The sequence below is a fragment of the Lissotriton vulgaris genome, chromosome 8 (assembly GCF_964263255.1).
Source record: "Lissotriton vulgaris chromosome 8, aLisVul1.2, whole genome shotgun sequence".
In the NCBI taxonomy this organism is placed as follows: Eukaryota; Metazoa; Chordata; class Amphibia; order Caudata; family Salamandridae; genus Lissotriton; species Lissotriton vulgaris.
Window position 1 is genome coordinate 1,303,674,509 of NC_141696.1, and position 26,613 is coordinate 1,303,701,121.

General features: G+C 43.6%; 1 protein-coding gene across 1 annotated transcript in view; it reads right to left on the reverse strand.

Moving 5' to 3' along the window:
- The window catches only part of ATM (ATM serine/threonine kinase), a 1,399,724-nt gene that overhangs the window by 522,856 nt on the left and 850,255 nt on the right, over positions 1-26,613 (reverse strand). Inside the window, exon 34 of the mRNA XM_086935231.1 lies at positions 11,615-11,786. Within this exon, the coding sequence (XP_086791357.1) occupies positions 11,615-11,786 (172 nt within the window). The remainder of the gene's footprint in view (positions 1-11,614; positions 11,787-26,613) is intronic.

Here is a 26,613-nt window from a genome sequence, read left to right on the forward strand (position 1 = left end):
TCATTTGCATGAAGCACACCCTCTACCCATTCAAATGAAGTAATGCCCCGCTATAATCACACAAACACTATCTGCTTTAGAGAAGCATCTACAGCCTCTTCTGTAATACTGAAATGAACTGGGAGCGCAAACAGTAATTAAGGATTATTACTCAACAGTTTTTTTTAATATCTTCAGATTCGTGATTTTATAAATTGGCTGGGGAACACCTCTGGGCCATTGATTCAGACACCAATTATCGAGGCAATTGTTAAGAGAGTTAAGATCGGTGCTATCTATGATTTATTGATCCAAAATTTATCAGATGATTTGGAGTTTCAGAATGTAAAATCGGAAGGAAGGCTGGGTGTGGTGGACTTGATACTGCAAGAATCCTTAGATATCGGGGACAAGGTATTGTTAATGGCTGGCCTAAAGAGTCAACATTTTAAAACCGCATTCGATTTGTATTTTACACCAGAAATATTGTTTAAATGTTATGTTATGTTAATTGAGTTTTGTATTGAGCGAAATCACCCGCAGGTCTCTTAGCGCTTTAGAGAGAGGGCCAAAGGTTATAATGGTTACATAACATTGCAGGGTAAGCAGGTTAAACTGTGTCCAAAGCCTCCCTAAACAGGAGCGTTTTGAGCGGTTTCCTGAAGGGGAAGAGTGCAGGTTCCTTGCGAAGGTGATCAGGCAGTTCGTTCCAAAGTTGTGGGAGTAGCACAGAGAACGCTCTGGCCCCTTTGGATGCGGTTTTGCACTGTGGAAGGGCTAGGCGGCAGGCCTCGGATGACCGCAGTATGCGACCTGGTACGTAGTTTTCAAAGCGTTCTTTAATGTAGACTGGGGCTTGGCTGTATGTAGCTCTATGGGCAATGCAGACCATTACATTTTGCTCTTTACCTAATGGAGAGCCAGTGCAGCTTAAACAGCAAAGGGGTGGCACGAGTCCTTCCAGACAGCCTAAAAATCAATCTGGCAGCATCGTTCAGTCCCACCTGAATTTATTAATACATTTCTGGGGAGGCCAATGTATAAGGCATTGCCGTAGTCTAGTCTAGAAACAATTGTTGCTGTAGTGAGGAAGTCTAAAGGAGGGGGACAAGTTTCCGCAACGGTCTCAGGAGACCTATACATGTTCCGACCACAGTGGTTATCCGATTGGTCATACAAAGCTGAGTCTATCATTATTCCCAGGCTTTTCACGACGGGTACTGGTGTGGGGGTGGTGCCCAGCTCTTGGGGCCAGAAGCAGTCACTCCAGGGATTGTTTTTCGTGGGGATGACAAGGACTTCCTTTTTGTCTGGGTTCATTTTTAGTGAATTGGCCGTCATCCAGTTTACTGTAAATCTGAGGATGTTTTTCACCAGATCTTGGGCATGGGAGGAATTATCAATATTGAGGACGAGTTCGGTGTCGTCCACGTAGGTAAAGACTCGGCAGTCCATACGGGCTAAAACAGTCACCAGAGGCTGTAGGTATATGTTGAAGAGGAGCAGAGACAGTGCGGAGCCCTGGGGAACGCCGCAAGTGAGGGTGCCTCTGTCCGACATCTGCTCACCCAACTGGATCCTCTGGGACCTACCTGAAAAGAAGGATTCAAGCCACTGGTGTGCCTGCTCGCAAATGCCCATGTCAGTGATTTGGTCTAGCATTTGTGTATGGCTGACCGTGTCGAACGACGCTGATAAATCTAGTAAAATAAGGGCGCTCGGTTTGTTATTGTCAGACATAATTCTGAGCTCGTCGAGTACAGACAGCATCACTAGCTCAGTGCTGTGATGTGCTCTAACACCCACCTGTCGGGTTTGGAGTAGCTGGTGTTCCTCCAAGAATGACGACAGTGTCTTGAGGACATGTTGTTCGACAACTTTCACCATGAAGAGGAGCTGGGAGATGGGCCTATAATTCTTGAGATTTGCGGCGTCAGCTTCGGTTTTCTTTAAAATGGGGGTGACTCTGGCCTCCTTCTCATTGGAGAGTAAGTAGCCAGTCTCCAAAGATTTGTTCAGTAGAGCGAGGATCTGTCTTTCCAGCCCAAGGAGGGCCAGTTGGAATATCTTCGGGAGCAGGGGTCTGCAGGGGAGCCCGATTTGGTGCGATTCATTAGTAGTGTCAGGGACGTAGAATCTAGATTAGGGAAGATGGTGAGTTGCTTGCAAGGGGGAAGGGGCCTTGCTCTGGACTAGCGAGCCCTGATTGATAGGGGTGTTATCAATCTCAGAGAAGATATCCCTGACTTTCTGGAGAAAGAAGGTCTGGAACATGTTGTAGTCTAAGGGCATGGCTGCAGATTTCAGCTCAGCCATTTAGCGGAGTTCTTTCAGTATTCAGAAAGTCTTCCTCTGCTTGTTTGGTGTGTCTATAATTCGTGGCTCGTAATATTCGGCCTTCCAGGTCGTGATGGCTTTTTTGTATGAGGTAAGTAGGGTTTTATAGGTTTAAAGTTCCGTTAGGTTGTATGATTCACACCATCGCCTCTCGGCTTGGCGGAGACTCTGCTTCCTTTCCCTCAACGTCTCGTTAAACCAGGGGCCCCCTTGCACTTGTCTCTAACTCTTTCCCTCCGCTCCGGTGCCACTTGATCTATGGCATCGCGTAGGGTTTTAGTGAGGGTTTCACTCTCCTGGTCGAGATTCCCTTCCTTAAATGTTGGCAGAGGGAGCCTATGTAGGGTATCCACTAGGTTCTCTGCCTTTATTTTGTTCCAGCTTTGCAGTCTTCTCAACCCTGGGGGAGGTTGTGACAGTTGGCTGTTCAACGGGACCCAGCAGCTGATTAGCGAGTGGTCTGACCAGGCACAAGGGCTGTTATCCATTAGTCTGGCCTGTGGTTGCGAGGTCCCGATTAGGTCCGGGGTGTGCCTTTTATTGTGGGTGGATCCATCCACTAATTGATGGAGCACCATTGAACTCATTGCTGTCTCAAATTGGCTGATGAACAGCTCTCTTGGTACAATATCCCAGTGATAGTTTAAGTCGCCAACCACTAAGAGTAGTTGGTACCGTGAGCAGAGGTCAGTAATAATCTCTGAGAATAGATCGTTAAATCGAGGGATTGACCGCAGGGGATGGTAAGCAACGAGGAGTAGGAGGCAGGAGGATTTAAGTGAGATTTTGACCCCTAATATATCTGCATTTTCAATGCTCTCTGCCACTATCTTAGTACCCATTATTCAAGTGTTTAAAAAGATGGCCACACCACCTCCTCTCGTCTTTTCTTGTCTGTTGTGCCAGAGGGTGTCAAAATCCCCTGGGAGGGCTGCAATGCTATCTGGGAATGAGGTGTCGCCCAACCATGTTTATGTGAGTGCCAGGATATCTATGTCTCCGTCCTGGAGGAGTGAGAAGATTTCAAGGCGGTGCTTTTGTAAAGAACGTGCATTGAGGACTGCCATCTTCAGACCTGGTGGGTTCTCTGGGACAGGTGAGATGATCACTGCCCTTGGTGTGGGGACCAAATTGTTCACATGTTTTTTCTTTGCTCGAAATTAGGCCCTCTTTTTTATGATATGGGTAAGTTTTAGAACATATCAATGGCGGTCAAATAACAATGAATTCCACATTGGTGGTATTGGGGGTAGTAGAGAACTCAGTGGGTGATTAGTTAGCAAAAAAAGAGGGCTATTTGTTATTCATCACTATTTCAGTAGCATTGCTACAGGTTGGCTCAACCCAGAACCCCCTACCTTTCATGAGTGTAGATCTAGATTTCTGGCCATCTACACCTTGGAAATGAAGCTGTATGAGTGTAAGGGGAGAAAGGCTCGGAAATGGATGATTCGGATATGGCCGTCGGTCTCTCAATGGTTAAATTATAATGAATTGCACCCATTGATATCTTAGTTTTAAAAACAAGGCTTTGCTATCTTGTTATTTGTTGTGCTAATGGAAATTTGTGTTAAATACTTTATAAGTACCCTCTATGATTATGAAATCTGATTTTCTTTTCTTTTTTTGTATGGTTGATATGCACAAATTGCACTTTCTTAGTTAAACAGGGATTCATTGAATGCCTATTTGAATAATTGTCCAAGACTCCCTGTGGGCTTTATCTTCCATGAGTTAATGATAAATCTGTCAAGCTGCTGGATCGTAGATGTGTGTTCCTTTTATAGTTTATTTTTAAATGCAAATACATAAATAAGTACATTTTAAAAAAGGGTTCGCAAATACTTGTTGTGATCTCGGGGCTCTTTCTGTGAAGTGGCCACACAATACTGCAGAAATAACAATTTCCACTTTCAAACTCACTTAGTAGTAAACCATTAAAACGTATTATTGATCATCAACAACAGCATTTCAATCAAAATGTTTCTGGGTTCTATGATTGTATTTCACATATAAATTTAGACCTTTGTCAATATGAGAATGAAACATAAGGGCAAATGGCCAAATGTATCTGGTACTTTTTTTTCTCAATGTTAATGGCAGGAAGTTAGTAAACATACAGAAAGCAAATGAATACTGAAAAATGAATGAACTACCATCTTTCTCTAACCTATAACTTCCGCCCAAAACAATGTAAGCATAACTCTCCAGTGTTTAGTTTCAGGCTGTCTGAGGGCTCTACGAAAAGTCAAGCTGTGAGGATGTGGCCTTTTAAACACTGCATTAAAAATTGACATCTAGTGACAGAACTACCACTTTTAAGTCTTGAATACAGTGTAAGAATCAGGCCAGATTCCATCCCACAAACATTCATGCAAGAACCATACTTTAAGGAATTTAAAAACTCCAAAAAATGATCAAGTGTGTGATGCTAAAATTGACCAACTGGTCAAGTCGTGGGACTTTCCAAAATATTGTCATATCTAAAAAAAGCAGAAAGAAACAAAGAAAAACGCAACGAAGATAGGGAAAGCAGTGCTCTTGAATGTAACTGAAAGATACTTAATGGTAAACTTCATAACGGTTTTTCTTAATCCAAATTTTATTCTCTAACCAAGCACATTATTGCATTTACTGCAAATTTCAAATTTGACTGAAATTCTAGCAGAACAAATAGAGCGGAAAATAGAACAGAAATAAAATAGAAACAATAGAGCAGCACAAACAGACCAACGCCACAGGAGCAGCCGCCGAGTGGAGCGCGGGCCTGCTGGACTCCATCTCTCAGCAGCCCGAGCGCCCGGAAAACGCGCCAGGGGCGCATAAATAACAGCGTCTGCCCTGGCAGAGCGGGGAATTCTGTCACGGACCCTTTGGACGCCTACCTGCGAGCTTGGTTTTCTTAACGCCACCTGGACTAGTGCAGGGGCTCGCCTCCCGCCACCGCAACGAACGCCACAGGAGCGGCCGCCGAGTGGAGCGCGGGCCTGCTGGACTCCATCTCCCAGCAGCCCGAGCGCCCGGAAAACGCACCAAGGGCGCATAAATACCAGCGTCTGCCCCGGCAGAGCGGGGAATTCTGTCACGGACCCTTTGAACGCCTACCTGCGAGCTTGGTTTACTTAACGCCACCTGGACTGGTGCAGGGGCTCGCCTCCCGCCGCCGCAACCAACGCCACAGGAGCGGCAGCCAAGTGGAGCGCGGGCCTGCTGGACTCCATCTCCCAGCAGCCCTAGCGCCCGGAAAACGCGCCAGGGGCGCATAAATAACAGCGTCTGCCCCGGCGATGCGGGACGCGCGCGGGTGGGCGCCGGGCGAAGCCCGGGCAAAGGGCGGGCCCTCTTAGGCCCTCAGAGGCCTGAGGAGACTGGACTGGGCCATAGACTTTGGTCTTGCAGGGAAGAACCGTATGTATGTATTGACTGTGAGTTCACATTTTAAGTACTTGTTGCAGGTAAAGAGCGCTGACCGCTTCAGGCCTGTTCTGTCACAATAACCCTTACACTGTGTGTAGAACTAAGTTGTTTTAATGTCTAAAGACAAAAGTGATAAAATCGCTTCTGGGCTAGGTCCCATGGATAATTACCTGATTAAGAAGATTAACCAGATCAATAACGATAGAAGGGCTTCCCTAGGTCAGGGGAGTCCTAAAATGATACAGGAAGAGGCGTCACTGTTAGTGGCGGATACACCTATGCCCAATAATCTCCCTATTGCTCTAGGGAAAGTTGTGACGGCCATAGCCCAGGTGCATGCTGAAAGGTTTGATGATCGGCGAGATATCCCTATTGAGGAAATAGAGTATGTCTTGTCTCCCCCAAAATCGGCTAGAATATTTAAAAAAGTAAAACCAAGACGAAGGGGGAAGTATAATAAAAAAAAAAGCAGATATAGCTAGCCTTAAAAGGGGTCCTTCTCTGGACTTAACGACTGGTAAACGATCCTCTTTGGGGCATATAGGGACAGTGCCAACGCCAAACCAAACAAATACTATTGTAGAACACACTGGGTTAGTAAATACTGGAGAAAGGGAGGATAAAGGGGAAGCGTCAGAATATTTATGGACTGATGTTTCCCTGTTGAGTACCCCTATTAGTACCCGTGTGTCCTTGTCCAGTCCGTATAATAGTTATGATGATGAAGGACTATCAAATTCACCTAGATTCTCTGCTGCATCTTCTCTAATATAAACTATATGTCACCATCCAAGGTCAAAATCAAAAAAAGAGGGGGTGGCTCATAAAAGATCCGGCAAGCCAAAATTCAGAAGAGGAGTCCTACTTCAACATTGGTGGATGTGGTGGATTCACTGACTCCTCCTATGGTCCCTTTAACGACAACCCATTGTTCTCTTAGTGAGGGTGGCCTCTTGGGAAAAATTGAAAGTCTGGTAAAATCACTAATACAGCCTCTTTTAGAAAAGATTAATATGTGTAATACGCACATAGACCTGATCGATAAAAAGGTAGAAAAAAATACACTTTTATTATCGGATTTAGCGAAGGGGGTAAATATCATAAAACCTAGTGGAACATCTGCAAAAACGATGTCAGCAACTAAACAAGTTCCACTATGTCCCACTCCCTCTATAAAATCAAAACAAGTTGGGAAAAAGTCAACCGGTCCTTCCCCGAAAAAAGTCCAGACACCCCCTTTGTTCAAAAAGAAGCCTGCGCCTAAAATTCAAACTTTAAGTAAAGCAGGCGGCCAAGGGGGGGATAATTTGATCGCGGAAGAAAGGGCAGAGCCTTCGCAAAATAAGGATATTAAGGAGAACGGGACAGGTAATTCCAATAATACAAACTGGAACTCACATAGAATGGTCTATTTACCGCCAGAAGATGCTCCTTACGCAATTGTCATGGCGGGTGTCCCTGAGCTCCCTATGGGCACCAGGGAAGATCACAGAGTCTTAAGAAATAAAGTGACCTATTGGCTACGCAATAATAGACCCTTACCTGCCCATATTAATGGGGAAATTTTAAATGTTAGGCGTCAATTTGGGTGGGCCCACGACCTAAAGATAAAAAAGGGGATGTAATCATTGTAAACTTTAAAGATCATAGAGCTGTCAGGCATATTGGGGATTGGTATGATTTAAGAAGTAGCCACTCCATCTCCACTTATTATCTTAGCTACTTCTACCCATATTTTCCAGTGCAACATTCTAAAAATAGGGACGCAGTAAGGCAGCCTGTAAACAGGTCTGGCTTTAACCAATATGGATACAGTCAGACTCCTTTTTCCCAAACACAGAGATCATTTAATTTCCATCCAAGGCAATTTTATCCATCAACCCCAGGACCTAATTTTGGAAATAATTACTTCTGGGACAATAGAGGTTTTGCCTTACCTGCTTATAATATACCAACCCATAATCGATTTGACGCTTTCTCAGGCCTTGAATATGTTGATTGATACAAGAAGGATACTCGCCAGTTCAAAACATTAGGATCAGGGGACTACACTGGTGATTCCAAGGGAAATCTAAAAGACCAGAAGCTAGGGGAGGGTAATGAGGTTACCATTCAAGCAGAAATGGTCCCAATAATGACTTATGGTGATATTGAAGAGGATTGCTGCAAGACCTCGAGCAACCTAGATTTAAAAGAGGGGGATAACCGTGGAGGAGTAAGTTCCCCTTTAATTGAAAAGGTTCTGGGTAATATTTCCTTGGGTGATTTTGTAGTAAATAAGAATAGAAAAGCCTGTATACTCCTATTTTGGAATGTGGCAGGATTAAGGAATACAATTAAAAATCCATCCTGGGAAACTGTCATAAATGGTCGCGATATTTTGGCCATCCAAGAAAACTGGTCTACTGAGCCAGTGTATATAAGCGGCTATAGAAGCTTTTTTACTCCGGCCGTGTGGGGTCAACATGGGAGAGCAAAGGGAGGCTTAATTACGTTCCTTTCAAACCAGCTTAAGTACGAGAAAGTTTATTTTACCCCTAAATCTAGTTACTATCAAGTAATAACCTTAAGCACTAAGAGGGGAATCAATGTTGTTGTCATAAACTTTTACAATAATATCCTGAAAAATGAAATTCCTAACACTTTAAAAATGCTGAGGGAGGATATACAACATGAAACTGACAAAAACAATAGGGAATTGATAATTTTAGGGGGGGGATTTTAATTGTCCACTCTGTACGAAGGGTAAACAGGGGATCTGTGGCCTAATGTTAGAGCAGGAGATCAATCTAACACATTTCGACCACTCCTTGATCGGGGATTTACTAAATGAAATATTGTTCATGTATGACCTGGGATATGCTAACTAAATAGCCCAAAAACCTACTCCCTTCGGGCCTACATTTATTGGTAGAGGAGCATCGACCACTATTGATTTCATCATTACCTCAAATAGTTATAGTCATAAGATTAATAGGATAAAGACTATAGAGTTACCTTTAAGTGATCATCTGCCCCAAATAATGGAGGTTGAAAACCCTTTTTTGAAACACCATGAAGACGTGCACTCCTTATGTACAGTCCCTGATGTGGTTCTGGGGAGGCAGAACGGGTACACTCTAAAATGGGGAAAGGTCGTCCCAGAAATGTTTCTCGCGAAACTGCTGAATGTTTGTTCGGATAGTTTCGCGATTTGCCTAGGGGAGAAGTCTCATAGTGAGCAGATAATAGAGCATTTTAATATCATAGCTTCTGCAATTAAAAATAGTCTGCGGGTGGAGGTAAAGAAAAGGACAAAGGGCAATAAAAGTTGGTTCGATAACGCATGCACAAGGGCACTGACTGATTTGAAATATGCTATTCACAGGTCACCCCGAGACCCGCTAGAAATAAGAGGTCTGAGGAAAACATATATTGAGGCTTTAAATAATAGAAAAAATGCTATAAAAAAGGAGGCCCTAGAAGCCCTTAGCGAGGCCACAGTCCAAGGATGCATCTGCATTTTGGAGGGCCGTTAATACCCCTTTCCTCTTTGACAATCTCAAGGCCCGCATGGAGATAGCAATTACTGAGGAGGATTGGGTGGAGCATTTTTCAAACCTTTATAGGTCCCAAGATGAAATCCACACTATAGATCCCTTTATAATGGGTAATAGTGGAGCAGGGGCGGAAAAATTGGTGATAACTCTGGAGGAAGTTATGATGGGCTTGAAAGTAACAAAGGGTGGCAAGGCCGCAGGTCCTGATGGGATCCCAGCAGATCTATATAAAGTAAATACTGAGATCTGGGGCCCCATGCTGGTACAGCTTTTTAATGCAGCACTAGCAAGGGGTTTAAATCCGTCTTGGTTTACCTCGGTCATTGTGCTGATATATAAGAAGGGAGATAGACAGAAATTGTGCATGTTATAGGCCAATCTCCCTCCTAGACTCATCCATAAAAATCCTTGGAAGAATCATCTTGGCAAGACTTCAGAGCTGGGCTGAGGAGAATGAGATAATGAGTGACCTACAGTACGGATTTCAGAAGGGCATTGGAACCGTTGAACAATGTTTGAATTTAATGATTGTTCAACAAAAGTATACTAGGGTAAAAGGTGAACGTCTGTACCTTACGTTTGTCGACCTTACGTCGGCGTTCGACTGTGTGTCACATGTTAAATTGTGGGCAATCCTGAAAGGGCTGGGCGTGGAAGATCCTATCATTGGCTTTCTGAGAGAATTATACTCAGGAGCCACAGCATCAGTCCGCGATGGTGGGGGGGAGAATGTACCAGAAAATTCGGAGAGGGACGTGGAGTACGCCAGGTGTGTGTTCTGGCCCCTTTCCTATTTCTGGTTTACATAAATGGACTTCAGCATCGTCTCCTTCAGGAGTGCAGGGATATGCCTAGGGTTGGTAAGAGATCTATCCCTGCACTCTTGCATGCGGATGATGCAGTCTTCATGGCACGTACTCCCTTGGCCCTACAAAAATTGATAATATCCTTTGAGAAGTTCATGTTGAGTCTAGATTTAAAAATCAATTGTAGTAAAACTTTCTCCATGAACTGTGGCACAAGATCTGGAAAGCAGATGAAAAGAATGTTTATAAATAATGTTCCTTTGGAAAATACCATTACTTTCCCTTACCTTGGTATTTTGTTCCATGAATCTGGGGTTTGGACAAGTGCGGTAAAGGCCAGAACTCTTTTGTTCCAAAAAACAATAATGGCCTTAAAGACTTTCATAAAAAAGTTGGGCAAAAAACCAATAAGAGAAATCTTAACTATATATAATGCCACGTGCACATCGGTAGCCCTGTATGGCTCAGGTCTTTGGGAGTATTCAAACGTAGAATCAATTCAAATAGCCGAAAATACATTTATGAGGGACGTCCTAACAGTACCACAAAGTGTTTAGACCTATATTTGTCATACTGAATTGGGACTACCTCATATTTCGGATATAATTAGAACACAACCCATCCTCTTGTGGCATAGGGTATGGACAACAAATGAATGTGTTATGAATCGGGCTATGTTGCAGGATGTATTAAAATTGGAAAATGTAGGTAGATTTGATTGGCCCACTTACAATGGGAAATATACCCAGAAAACTGTTGAAAAAACTGTGTTTGGAATACCTCGAAGAAAAGAGAAGGCGAGAGGAAATGAATAAAAAGACAGTTACCTCGCATATCTTGTTATAAACTGGTGATAAAGTACAGCCATTTTTAACTCTACCGATGTCTAATTATGATCGATTTCTCTTGACCCGTTTTAGATTAAATATTGTTTTTAGACTCTTGTCCTTCCCAGAAATGAATTCATGGTTGCAAAATTTACCTACTTGCCCGTGTGAGGATTCCTCGCCCATATCGGATATCCACATTTTATTTTTTTGAAAATTTTATATTTTGCCATGTAGGAAATTCATAATCCCATTCCTTAAAGAAATGAATTTAAATAGATGTCGCCCAGCTTTTTTAGAATTTCAGAGAATGGACACAATTTTAACCGTTGCTGTAGTTTTAAGCTTTTTTAAACATGTTTTTAAATTACGGAAAACAATTGGTGCTGATGAAATATAATAGATGTCACTTTTTAAATTTCCCTGTGTAAAATTGTAAATTTCATGCTGTTGCTTTTATGGTTATTGTCTTTTAACCGAATAAAGTACTTTTTGAATTTTGAACTTTGAACACTAAAGTATCTGACAGTTAAAGTACACTACTTTTATTTATCGTTTCAGCATGTACTTCATTCTACTTCATAATGCCTTGTATACACACAATGGATCTATGGTAGTTATAACTTTTTCTAACTCACATTTTAGTATAAAAAAACAAGCTCCTTCATAAATCCCTGCATGCGGTTAAATGTACTCAAGAAATACTTACCAATTATCCGTCAGAGCATTATTTATCAGGGTCAGCATAATAAAGACCCACTGCAGCTCTTTATCTTCAAACATGTTTGAAGCTGTCGAACAGGATGCATCATTACTGCGTTGAAGGGCAATGGTGGAGAAATCTATTGGCCCAACTTCTCCCAAACAACTTCCAACTGCCTCTACCATAAACACAAGAAACAAAGACTTGAAAAGTTAACAAAAAGTTCAGCTGCTTAAAATAAACAGTGTTTTACGTTCCCAGTTTTACTAATGAAAGAGCACCCACCTTCTACAATCTTCACTTCCTACTGTACATGATAATGAAGCTCCCCTTAATGGATATAATCCCTGTATTCATTAATCGCTGTGACCAGAGCTCCATTGATTCCAACCTAGGTCTGCACTGTATAAATACCAGCACACACCACATTGCGTGTACTGTTCTTCTTATGACTGAATTGACAAGTGTAGTTCAATAACAGGAAATCGGTTAAATTAAAGCATTTTTAACAGTTTGTGACCTGTTAAGAGAAAAAGGTACTAGAAAGATTACAAGATATTACTGCAAGCAAACAGGCTCTTTACTTTTCTTATGAAACCGAATAGCAGAAGAGGAGCAACATTCTTAGACTTGTCTGCTAGATATAACAGAAAATGACCGCCAAATCGAGAAGGGACAGAGAGAGAGAGAGAGAGAGAGAGAGAGAGAGAGAGAGAGAGAGAGAGAGAGAGAGAGAGAGAGAGAGAGAGAGAGAGAGAGAGAGAAGCACAGAAGATGGGCATGTAACACTTACCTGCAGATTGACGAAAAGAGAGAAAAGTACCTTAAAGTGCTTGGAAACTAAAATCTATATCTTTAAAAAACTCCCAGTTTTGCCCTTCTTGACCAAAGCAATTTTATGAGGTGGCTGAAGCGATAATCACAGTGCCTAAACCCATAAGGAGGTAATCAGCCTATATCCGGAAAATTTGAAGGCAAGATAAAAAGTATTTTGGAAGGCTAAAATAGAGAATTTACATTGGCTGTGTGGAAAGAAATTACAGTTTTGACTAGTTTTATGGTATCAGAACAAAGCAAAAGGAGAATTTCTTGAGAGCTACAGGCATGGAAAAGAAGCTGGTCACCACCTAAGCAACCTGGCAGGCCACCATAAACAAGGCATTAATATATTACTCTCGATTTTTTATACATCATATTCGTAATGCATTTATGCATGAATAAACATTAGGACGTATAGAGAATAATCACCACACAAGAAGGAGAAATCTATGTCTCATCTTCTCAATCTATGTCTCATTATTCATCATATGTTGACACCAGTTTACTACATACTGAAAATACGATATTAAAGTAAACCCATCAGTGTCTTCATACCTTCTTGTGTTTGGGCGGGTATGGTAGAAACTGTGTGTTCCATCTTGGAGAAATAGTTCATTGCAATCATTCATTCATTTACAGGTTGTGCTGTTGAGGATTTCCTACATTCAGCAGTCTCTCTTTTAGCCAGGCGATTATAGACTCTCATTAATATTACCTCCCCTCTAATACCCCTCTCACCCCAGAACTGTGGTTTGTGCATATCAAACTCTGCCTGTAGTATGGAGAATTACTTCATGAGAGTTCCTTGTCACAAAGTGCCTAATTTAGAAAACACAATGTGGGCACATTTTTCAAATCCATTCAACAGGGCACCACATGTAAGCCGCTTCCCACACAGTAAGGGCGACTCTTGGGTTGGTTTCCTGTACCAATGCACCCAATGAAGAGATTTGTGTCAGCATTTTATTTACACTTCACTCATAACCAAAAACACTCTGAAACAAGGTTTCCATATAGTAACTGCTACACAATCAGGGGGATGGGACAACAAAAAATTAGTGCAATGTGTCAAGGTATATACTCTCGAAGTAATTCAGATCACTGCAATACATGTCAAAGAGTCAAGTAAATTTGTATGCAGTTGTGCTAAAATCCCAGATTCATAACACATATGAATCTAGTCTAAAGGCAGTGTCTTCTTTGTTTCCAAATAGAGAATCATTTATGATAACAGTTTGTGCAACCCAATTATATAGAAATGTATCCGCCATTCCCATTCCACCTTCATACAGAGTGTAAAACTAGTTACTTACCTGTACACTATGGTTCTCTAGGATTATCTTTCATAGATTCACATGCTTGTATCTTCCCCGTCATCATGGTGGGAGTCTCCCGGTAAAAAGAATAACCATAGCAGTAGAAGAAAAAAAAGCCTGGAAACCATAGAGAAGTATAACAATAGGTAACCTCTACTCCTTATTATGTGGTCCAAACCACAGCCAATCAGCTGCCAGCACCAACATACACCATCCCCAGCAGAGCCACCATACTTCAGATTTCCAACAGCCCAAGAGTGAGCTATGTAAGAAGCCAGAGATAAAGGTGGTCTACCTAGAAGAAAACGGGGAGGTGGGTGGGCGCATGTGAATCTATGAAAGATAATACTGGAGAACCATTGTGTACAGGTAAGTAACTAGTTTTTTCTCCAGTATTGTATCTTTCATAGATTCGCATGCTTGTATCAGAATAGATAATCAATCAATCAATCAAAACACTTGTATAGCGCGCAACTCACCCGGAAGGGTCTCAAGGCGCTTGGGGGAGGGAGGCCGCTACTGCTCGAACAGCCAGGTCTTGAGTTGTCTCCTGAAGGCGAGATAGCAGTCCTTTTCCAAGAGCGCTTCTAGGCTAGACCCCCTTTGTCTCAGGGCTCTGCGCCATAACTCTCTTTTCTTTTTTCTCTTTATAGAAAGGACTCATTAAGAAATCATGCAACAACTTTTTGCCATTGAAACAACATTTGGGTATACACACCAATACAGAAAAAAGTAATTGTAAAGAGAAATAAACATGTACCTTAGTTAAATAAGTGTTGCGGAACTGCTTGTCCCACTGCTGAATTTGCTTTCCATTCTGTGTCCAGACAATAATGTTTGGTAAATGTAGGGACATTTGACCAAGTTGCTGCTCTGCAGATGTCTGGAAGCGGTGCGCCTGCTAGCAAGGCAGTTGAAGTTGCCATCTTCCGTGTATCATGAGCACATACTCTTGTGCACAGAGGTTTTACCGCTTTTTCATGACAGAAGACAATGGCAGATGCAATCCATCTGGAAATGGAGTTTCTTGAAAGAGCCAAACCTTTTCTTGGTCCTGAATAAGCTATAAATAATTGATTTGATTTACGAAATAATTTTGTCTTTTCTATGTAAAACTTCAGACATCTCCCAATGTCCAAAGTGTGTAGAGCCTTTTCTGTCGTAGTGGAAGGATTCTTGAAATATGTAGGTAGGATCACAGGTTCATTTAGATGAAAAGAAGAAGGTATTTTAGGGACAAATTTCTGATTTGTTCTGAGAAGCACCTTATCTGATCTGAACTGCATGAAGGGATCCAGAATTGAGAAAGCTTGAATTTCGCTGACTCTCCTTGTTGAAGTGAGAGCAAGAAGCAAGGCTACCTTCCATGAGAGAAACTGCAACTTGGCTTTGTGAATTGGTTCAAAAGGCGCTCTCATGAGTTGTGACAAGACTATGTTAAGCTGCCAAGGAGGCGGAGGACGTTTAATTGGAGGACATTTCCTGAATAAACCTTTTAGGAATTCCTTAATTAGTCTCTGAGACCAAAGTGATGGACATCCTGGAGATCTACGGTATCTGGAGATCACCACTAAATGGACTTTTATTGAAAAATGAGAAAGTCCCGATCTGGCTAGTTGAAGGAGATATGGAAGAATTTGCTCTGGTGAGGAATGAAAAGGATGAACATTATTTGAAATACACCGGTTACAGAATCATTTCCATTTTGCTGCATATGTCTTGTTAGTAGACATTGCTGTTTAACTTGCCAGAATTTCACGACATTCTTGGTGAAGATCTAGTGACTGAAATTCATGCTCGAAAGGTTCTAATCGGACAATTTTAGAGAAGTCAATTGTGGGTGAAGAACTTGGCCCTTGTTCATGGAAATCAGAGTCTGGATCATTGGAAACTGTATCCTGGGCTCCACTGATAATTGGAGAAGTTCTGTGTACCAAAACTGTCTCGGCCAGGCTGCTTGCGTAATGCTTGCGTTGTTTGTTGTTTTGAGTCGCAAACAAGTCCAAATTTGGTTTGCCCCATAGATTGAATATTCAACAAAGTTGGTCTTGATTCAGTTCCCACTCGTGGCAAATGGCAGATGATCTGCTTAACAAATCTGCCCTTGTGCTGTCTACCCCAGGAACATGTTCCACCTGTAGAGCTATGCTGTGATGTAGAAGTCAATTCCAAATTGTTTGTGCCTGAGCAGACAGGGGCTTTGACCTTGTCTCACCCTGTTTCAGAAGATAGAACATCGAAGTTGTGCTGTCGGTCCTTACCAGTACTGATGAACCACAAATTATGGGCAGAAAGGCTTGAAGACCCAGGAAAACTGCTTTTAATTCCAAGAGCTTGATGTGAAGTTTTGCCTCTTGAGGTGACCAATGGCCTTGAATCTCTAGGTCAGGTGCACTCCCCAACCTTGCAATGAAGCGTCTGATGTCATGACATAACTTGGAGATTGAGGTTCGAATAGTAGGCCCTTTGTCAAGTTGCTCCTGATACCCCACCATGACATTGCCCGTTTGATCTGAGAGTTGATGACTAGTTTGTCTTCGAATTAACCTAGAGCTCGAATCCATTGTTTGGCTAGGGATTCTTGTAGTGGTCTCATATGCAAACGGCAGTTGGGAATCAATGGGATACTGGATGACATCATTCGCAGTAAAGATTTGAAGATCCTGATGGAAGTGGACTTTTTTGATCTTATTGATGCTGTCAGATTTAAAATCTTTGGTATGCGTTCCTCTGAGGGAAAAGCTTTAGTTTCCTGAGTTTTCAATAGTACTCCGAGGTATTGGAGAGACTGTGTCGGAGTAAGGGAGGACTTTTCTCTGTTTATTCGAAGGCCTAATTTCTGGAAAAGACCCATACAGATTTGTAAAGACTGCTGTGTCTCCTGGTACGGTGTTCCTTTTATCAACCAGTCGTCCAAATATGGGAAAATTTGGAGACCTTGTTGCCTTAGATGTGCTGCGATTGGTGCCATACATTTTGTGAAAACCCTTGGGGCAGATTTTAGGCCGAAAGGTAATACTTTGAACTGGTAATGGCGCCCCGCCACCATGAACCACAGATACCGTTTGTGCTTTTTGTGGATTGGGATATGGAAATATGCATCCAAAAGGTCTAGAGAGACCATGTAATCTCCTCTGCGAAGTAAAAGGAGGATTTCCTGTAATGACAGCATGCGGAACAAGATTTTCTTTATGTATTTGTTCAGATCTCTGAGGTCCATTACCTGTCTCCATTTGGAAGACTGCTTTTTCTTTATGAGGAAAAAGTGTGAATAGAATCCTGTCTCCTGTTGATCTGGTGGTACTTCTTCTATTGCCCCTTTCATTAGGAGAGTTAACATTTCTGTCTTGAGGGCTGAGAGACGATTTTGATTTCTGTAGAAAGGTGGGCGATTCGAAGGATTTTTGAGAATTCAAGGGTGTGACCCTGTGTTATGATGTCTAACACCCATTTGTCCGATGTTATTGATTGCCAATAATTCAGAAACTGAGAAAGGCAATGGAACTGTTTGAGATGAGACGGGGCCGGAGGCGCCTGAAGAATATCACTGTCTTCGACCAGAATCTTGCGCCTCTTCTCTTGCAGCAGATTTTCTCCTTCCTTGCTGCTGAAATGATGTATTAGAGGACCAATACTGTTGATTGGTGGAGAACTGACGGTACCCCTGTTGATGGTACGGCTGGTACCTGTTCGACTGAAAAGAGGAACGTTACTGGAAATGTCCTCTCGATCCTCTGCCCCGAAAAGACTGGTAGCAACCTTGTTGTAAAGATCCCAAAGCTCTAGCAGTATCAGTGTCTGCTTTCATTCCTTGAAGTGCCCTGTCAATGTGCTTCCCAAACAGGCTTTCTCCATAAAAAGGCATGTCCATGATTTTTGATTGGACCTCAGGCCTAAAAGATGTTTAGCCATCCCTGCCTACGAAGAGCAACCGCTCCCGCCATTTGACGAAAACCTACAGACACTATGTCCATCACTACATCTATGGACTCAGATGCTGCTCTGGCTCCATCTTGCAAAACTGTATTTGCTTCCTCCTTTTTGTCATCTGGGAAATAGGACAGGATTGGTGCGATGTCTGACAACATCTGTCTGTGAAATCTACTGCTAAGTGCCATTGCATGTGCTGCCTTGATAGACGCTGCTGCCATAACTGCAAAGCGCTTTCCAATACTGTCCATTCTTTTACCTTCCTTATCAGGAGGCGCCAAACAGGCTGTCACCGGATTTTTGGAGCGTCTCTGCGCCGCTTGAGTAACAACAGACTCCGGACGAGGATGCCCAATTAGGCATGCTGGAGCTGTCTCTGGAGTGCGGTATTTCTTATCAAGTTTAGGAATTGATGCTGGAACTGATGCCGGATTTCTCATCAATTTTATTCCTTCATCCCAGATGTGCCTAATTATCAGGGTAGCCCTTACTGACTTTCGAGATGACTCTTTGAAGTCATACAGGAAACATTCACTTTCTTTTACAGGCATAGTAAACTGAAATATTTTTGCAGCTTTTTCAATCAAGCCATGAAAGCTGGCTATATCCGATGGTGGAGAACTCGCTTGAGGTAATGGTGACGAAGGAGAAGTTGGAACGATGTATTGGTCCCATTCATCCCCAACTACATCATCCTGGGGAAGCTCTTCTTCCTCAGCTTGATCTTCATGATCAGAATCCATTAAGTCAACCCAAATTGTTATTATTTTCCGAAATTCACTCATTGGACTGGAGCAGAAGACTGAACCACTAGTGTTTCCTTTTCAGGTTGAGGAATACTTGCAGGAGTAGGAGCAGGGACTGAAGTGTTATCTTCCGGAAAACTGCGGTAATAACGGTCTATCATGTGCCTTAAGTCAGAAATTAAAGATACAGGCACCGACATAGACTCCTCCTGAACATTGGGACTTACTTCCTTCTCCTCTGCATAATTTTAAGCCTGATGAAACGACTCATAACGTTTAGGGCCTCTTACTGGCCGATCCTTAAAAGAGAATTGTTCTTGAACCTCTTGGAAATCCTCATCCTCTCATTCCTGACTTTTAATATGTAGCTGAGAGGGGCTAGAGGCAGCTCCATAAGACCCCTCATCTTCAGATTCCTGGCAATCTAGAATAGTGGATGGAAGCAGCGGGGAAATTTTAGGAGTGGAAAACTCTCCTTTCTAAATCGTCGAAGAGCCCGTCGACGGGATAATTCTCTTAATGGATATGAATGTTGAAGTCATCATCTTCGGAACAGGGTCGGACTGGCCATAGCGGGCACCGGGCAATCCCCCGGTGCGCCGCACTGGTCGGGCCGGTTTTGGGCCCCTGGGGGCCGTTTTTGTTACAGGGCTGTTTGTGAAGCATAGCTGCAAAATCAGCCCTGTACCAAAATCTGCCGAAAACCGGCCCGGCAAAGTGCTCGGCGGCACCTCCAACCCCCCGAGTGGGGAGGTGGGGACAGCCGAGCACTTTGCCAGGGCCGGTTGTGGTTCCCAGTCCGGCCCTGGTTGGAGATCCAACAGCTGTCATCGTTGACTATTTTCCCATCATCGACGAGATCATCGACGGGACCAATGACTGGATCGACGACGATCCCGTTGACGATCGAGTCATTGATCCCGTCGACGAAGATCTTGACGTCGACGAAGGTGTGACACTCACCGTCGACGGAGTCGTCATCGTCACCGTTGTCGACGACGCAATCGTTGTGGAGATGGTCGTCGTCGTCGACGAGATTGTCGTCAGGGTCGTCTACGGCTTCGTCGGCGATCTGACAGGAATTTCCTTAGTTTTCGACGGCGGCAACGACGACGGAGTCTTCTTTTTTAAGGAAGGCTTGAGAGGAGTTGGAGGAAGAGAAGAAGAAGTTTCACCTTCTTTGGTTTTACTTGATTTTTGTCTCTTTTGATCTCCTTTTTACTCAGAGGACTCACTCTTATGCTGTTTAGAGGAATGTCCCTTGGCTTCACCCTCAGAGTCTGTAGCTTTCTTCTTTTGAAGCCATAGCAATAGGCAAGCTTCTCTGTCTTTGAGTGTTTTAGCAGAGAAGGTACGACAATGTTTGCAGTCCTTAGGAACATGCTTGGGATACAAGCAGTACAAGCATTCCTTATGTGGGTCTTCAGAAAACAATCTGGCTTTGCCACTGGATCTGCAAGATCTGAAGAGTCTCTTCTTGGAGCCTTCAGACATTTTCAAGAAATAAGATTGAAAATCAGTACCTTACTTCCAACTGTAGAAGGTCAAAAGTTCAGTAGAGAATGAACTGAGCTCAGCTCAGGGAGACTCCTTCCCACACGAAGGCGGTTGGAAATCTGAGGTATGGTGGCTCTGCTGGGGATTGTGTATGTTGGTGCTGGCAGCTGATTGGCTGTGGTTTGGACCACATAATGAGGAGGAGAGGTTACCTATTGTTATACTTCTCTATGGTTTCCAGGCAGTTTTTTCTTCTACTGCTATGGTTATTCTTTTTACCGGGAGACTCCCACCATGACTACGGGGAAGATACAAGCATGTGAATCTATGAAGGATTCAATACTGGCCAACTATATTTTTGAATGCTATTAACAGCCAACAAGAAGGACTTTGCCTCACTGTGAATATTCTCAAATAATTCCTTTGGAACATTTTTGAAAACCTATTATTTTGTACAAGGCAAGTCTACCGAAGATGTTTAATATGCAGTGTGAGGATGCCCCAACCCTTCAGACCGCTATGAAGCCTTCATTCCAGTGGGTTCTGGTTGAGGCCCCGAGGCTGTTTGGGATTTATCGCTATATGCATGCTTAGGTGTTTCGAACTATTGGTCTTAACACTGAGCTGAAATTGCCAATTAGTAACCTGCTGTGCTACTCTTACCAGAACAATAATAGATTTGTTCTCAGTTAACTCTCAAGTCAAGCCAAAGGTATCACTGTATGATTCGAGCATTTTCAGTACTTAGGGGGCTAAATTATAGCTGCCAAGGATTCAGACTGCTTATGTGTGACATTTTCACAATTGCAGCGTAATTATGAGTGACATTCAATGACTGAGTGACACTTTCACACAAGCAAAAATCAAGCAACGAAGATGAGGGAAACAGATAAATATCAGAAATTACACCCATTTGAGCAACTAGAATCTCTGCGAAAATATTAAAACTGCTGCAGAGAACCAGAAATGGAAGGACCCTAACCCACATGACAAACAGACTGAACATATAACAAATACAAACCAGGCCTATTTGCATTGCTAATCCTTACTAACAGTATCACAGCCACTACAAACTGAAAGCTCTAAATGGCCACTTGACTTACCACTGGGATAGCTTTTAAAATGCTGCAGACTCTATTAAGTGCTTCGTATATTACTGCTTTGCAATGCATCCAGCCTTTTTTCCTTCAAGTCCCCAGTTATCTATACTGAAGTCAGACCTCTGGAAGAGGAGCTCAGAAGTAGTCAACACAGCTCTGGCTGGCTGGTGGTTGCACTTAAAAACCTGTGCGGTCCGCCGTCAGTCGCGGCGAAGCTCTGACCTGACAAACACTGTGCCCTGGGCTTCCAAAACAAATACATGTGACCAGAGGACAGGAGGTAAGTAATAGACATTGTTTGTTAGTCAACAACCATGATTTCCGATGGGTTACGGGCCAGCAATTGAAGGCAAGGGCCGCTGGTTTGAGGGCTTAAGAGGTCACGTGAGGACCGGCTGTAGGAAGCTGGCTCTGTATATACTATACCAAAGTGAGGTATAGTGTACACCAAGTCCAGTGAAACCCCAAGGGAAGGCAGAGGTAAAAGTAGAAATCACCTTACTCTCAATTGAGGTAGTGTGGTCGAGCAGTAAGGCTGTATCAGAGGACAGTGTTAAGCATTTGTTGTACACACTCAGTAAGCAAATGATTTCACACACTCAAAGACAATTTTAGACCAATTTTTTTGTATAAAAATATTCTTTTAGTTATTTTATATTCTAGAACCAAGCAAGTCAGGCACGGGAAAGCAATTCATACTTTACAGTAGTAATGCAGTTGTTACACAGTTTGAATTGCAATTGTAAATGTACTTAATTTGATTACAGTAGTGTTATTGATAATGCAATGCTTTTCAGAATACATTATATACTTTGTATAAGCTTTTTAGTAAAATGACTAGTAGATTACTTTGCAGATTACTTTTCTTACACAGTGCAGTATAACTGAATACTGCACTGGGACATTTCCTGTAAACAGGTGAGTAAAAGCGTGTTTGGTATTTGGTACAATTTAAAAAGGATTTCTTAAGTTTTCCAACTCCACACTTTGAAATTGTTCATCAAAAAACAGTCAATGTTATCCTATGGAGGAAAATAGTGTTATCAATTAAACGGTAAGAACATTGTTGTGGGATTTGGTATTCTGGGGTTAGACTCAGGGGTCCCCCAGGGTCAAGGATGCACTCTTGTTACACCCTCAGCGACACTAGGGCAGCCGGGTGTAGAGTGCTGAGGCCCAATGTTATCCAATGAGTGTAGGGAGCGTCCAGTTCGTGGCTGATGATGAGCAGGCCACTGGGTTGTGGGAGCAAAGCTCCTGGACTTAAGCTCAGGGCAAATGGGGGTCCAATACTGAAAGTAAGACCCTTCACAAGAAGGGAAAAGTTGTCACCTGCCTAAAAATAGTTAAGAGCGCGCATCGTCTCTCAATAGCTACAAGTGGGTCTCTAGTGTAGAGGGCAAAATCAAATGCACAAACTGACCTTCAAGAAACCTAATAAACACAGTCCAGGATAAATAATACAAAAAGAATTTAATGTATCCAAAATGCAACAATTTAAGAGAGATGTAATGCATTTTTAACTTGTTTTCCATATACAAAAACATTTTTTAAGCAACAATCTATACTACTATTATAAAGAGAGAACTTGCACCTTTTGGCCAGGTAAACTCGGGAACCACAGCGCCAATCTACACACCCGATACATCTATGAAAATGTCAGGGTGTGTAGATGGATAAAGGCTATATAAATGTAAAAAAAAGTAAATTAAAAAAATTACGTTTGTAAACAAAGTAGTCCCGTGAAAGTAGCACCGGCCGGGACCTAGCGCTGGCCGCTACGCGACATGCGTGATGACGAAGGAGGAGGGCGGTGCAGTGAGGAGCGGCGGTGCAGTGAGGAGCGGCTGTGCAGTGAGGAGCGGTAGCACAGGTAAGGAAAGGGAAAGTGAGACTGTGTGATGCAGGGGGAGGCAAGAAGGAGGCAGCAGTAAATGAAAATGTCGGAGCGCGAGTGAGTCGGGGCGGGAGGGGGGCGCGAGTGAGTCGGGGCGGGAGGGGGGCGCGAGTGAGTCGGGGCGGGAGGGGGGCGCGAGTGAGTCGGGGCAGGAGGGGGGCGGGAGTGAGTCGGGGCGGGAGGGGGGCACGAGTGAGTTGGGGCGGGAGGGGGGCACGAGTGAGTTGGGGCGGGAGGGGGGCGCGAGTGAGTTGGGGCGGGAGGGGGGCGCGAGTGAGTTGGGGCGGGAGGGGGGCGCGAGTGAGTCGGGGCGGGAGGGAATCGGTGTGGGAGGGGGTCGGGGCAGGAGAGGGTGTACTGCCCCCAGCCCCTTTCTGCCCCAGGCAACGCTGGGGCAGGCTGCTAGTAACAAATATATTAGGTCCAAGTATATTCAAGTTAGGAAAAATAAACATATAACTCCCCCAGCTGGATGAGCTGCGGCAAAACAATTAAAACAGCCTCATACTGGTTGCACCAAAAAACACAACCTACACAATCAAACATACCATAAAGACATTCATACAACTAACTCACTAACACAATCGTGCGTTTTAAAAGAATTACATAAGAAAAAAGAGACAGGAACCTCCAATGAAAAATGATAAATGGTGTGGGATCATGAACAATAATTTAGGAAGAACATAGGATGGACACCTTGATAGATTATAGGAAATCCAGAAAATAGTTGGAAAGATAAGCCAGCCTCTATTCATCGTGTCAAATCATATACAACTTATAATCAGTTTAAAAGGCATGGAATTTACATTTAAATTCTAGTTTAAAAAAAATATATAGTTCTTTGGCATGTGGTTTCCGTCAGGCACAGTGCCGTAGCGGGTTTCGTTGTGAGCTACGGTGTACCTGTCACCTTCTTCAGGGCACAACTGAAATGTAATCCAGGGAAAACGCCGTAACGTGGGGGGGGACAAAGGAAAAGATATTTTAAAATCTGGGGTAAATGAGAGTCCAGGGCTCAGTTCTATATAACAAAACAGAACATATAAAACATGTTGGGGATACAAAAACATGGTCGGACCCAAGAGAGCAACCACACTGATGAATGCTAGATATGAACTGATAGGTCTCTCCAGTACCAACGCCAGTGCCTAGACATGCGTGAACAATTGGCCGCTTCATATCACCAGATCAGTGAGAGACGTAGTATCGTCAGATTGATAGTGACATGTGAAGAGGAAGAGAAAAAAGAAAAGAAGGGTAGTCAGAATAGAACAGAAAATATATACCAACTGCCAACAATCCCAAAAAGTAGTGAACTGTGAGAGCGAAAAAAACTAATTGATAAGGTGGATAAATAGGGTGACAAGAAACTTACAAGAGGAAATTCTCAAAACTGAGAGATCAGTCCAATCTGGCTTGAGTATTAAATGCTGAATGGTAGATATCCAAGAGCAAACTAGATAGCAAAACAATAAAACCACATGGGATTGAAAGATATGTAAAGTAAGACAAATAACTAATTTCTGAAAACTGACAGCTACACTGAAAGTCACTGGCTGATTAGCAGACCCCTCAATGTTACCTCAAATAGGTCATGCAGCATCCATTTGTCCTTGGAGAGTGATAACTTGGTAACAAGGCCAGTGGAGTACCGGGTCCAAACAAGGAGTAGTGGGTCGGTCAGACAGATACCAACAGCAGGTAACAATAGCAGCCGCAGAGGGCGGAGCCTTAAAGAAGGACAACAGTGGAACAGATTATCCTAAGGCTACGCAGATCGTGGTCAGAAAAAGTGTCCAAAAGTCAACAAAAAGGATAGTACGCACAGTGTAAATGGCAGCCGTAGTGTCAAAATGAAAATAAAAGGGACGGACAGCCGGGTTTGCAGATTAAGAAATATGAACCGGTATCGTATACCGTTACATAGCGGATTGTGACAGGGCGAGCCTGCCGGACTCTCCAGCTGTCCCCGGTAGGGAATGGTGGGTAGCAATACCTTCATCACCTCATTGTGTCCATTCCCCACAGAATGAATGGAGCAGGGAAAGCTCACTCCCACGGAAGAAGAAAACGAAGTCGGCACCTTTAACTGGGCTTGTCAGTTCGACGAGGCCCACCCCTCATGAACATCACTGGCTCGCCATTTGTAAAAGAGGAGGAAGTACAACAGTTGGCGTGCACAGACACCAGAGAGCGGTTGGGAGGAGTTCTGGTGGTATTTTCGCAAGAGCGGAGGAGGGAAGAATGCGACCCAGGAGAGTCAAGACCGGAGGAGGAATACGGCGCCTGAAGAGAGCAGAGTATCGAGCATGGACTGGTAGAGCCTGGAGGCCAACTACCCCACGAGTCGCCGAGCCACGTTCCCGGAGGTGCGTGGCTGATACAGGTACGGCGGAAAGTCTTGAGTTGGGTTGGGAGGCGGGGGAGCCCGCCCGTGTGAGACCTTGCTCGTTCCCGTTCCCCCTCCTTTCCTTACCCTTTTCAAATCCATGATCCTTCACCCCGAACACCCAACCTTCACCTGTGTTCCTTCTGCACTGCCAGATGATTACGCACAGAAAAGTAAAACCTTAGGCATCACAACCTGGCCTTCGATCTCTTACTTCCACTTGGCCAAACAGAGCAAAACAGATAGCGTGCGGAATGGGGGAGGAAAGATTGGCATGATACATAGAAAAGAGAGCTTCGAGCGGGACAGCAAAAGACTCAGCGTTCTCACCTGTCGGGATATGGCGCCCCACTCTCTAGATGAAGTCTGGGGCGGGGCACAAACAAAGTAATGACGGGGGTCCATTGCGGACTAACGGGGACCACCAACTCCTTGGGCTATACAGAAGATGGGAGGGAGGCCCCGCGGCCCCCCTCTAGGAGCCCTCCATGGCCCTGAGGACAGCCACCCCCAGGGCCAGCTCCAGAAATGTCCTGGGGTGTCCACAGCAGGACAATGCAGTTTGCTATGGCTTCTCCAGTAAAGCTATAGCAAACTCTGGTCCACTTCATGGAAGCAAGAGCAATACAAATGCTCTTGCCTTCTTGATGCAGAACAGAATTGCTTTTTGACAGAGGTAGATGTCCCTCTGTTCAAAAGCAATGCCGGCAGAGACCTCGGGGTCATTGAGCTCCACCCATGGTCCCCAACGACTGGCCATGCTCCGGGGAATGGGGGCCTCAGGACAATATCGGCCCGGGGATGATGGCCGCGCTGGCCCCCTCCAGATTTAAAAAAATATGTTGAAGGCCTGCTCTGGGGGATGGGATCCATGTGAACGAAATAGGCCTAGGGAGGGGGGTGACCTAGCCCCCTTCCTTTTTTTTTAATAAGAAATCTTGAAAAGTATCAGGCCCTGGGGGATTAGGTCCCTGGGGCCCAAAATAGTCCATGGAAGGGGGCCACGCAGTAACAGTGATGATATTTGAGATGTCATCAGTGATGTCACTGACCATGTCATGAGGGATGTAATATGTGATGCCATCAGCATTGCATTTCGGGGAAAAAAGTAACGGAATTGCACAGGTTTTGTACAAGTAAAATGTTAGCCTAACTATAACGCTGCTTTAACCTGACTTTTTGGTCTGTGAAATTTAAGGTTTTTTAAATGCCAATTCCTCACTATAACGTTCCTGTAACCTTTGGGGTTTTTTTCAGCGTGTATGTGTGTGTGTATATATATATATATATATATATATATATATATATATA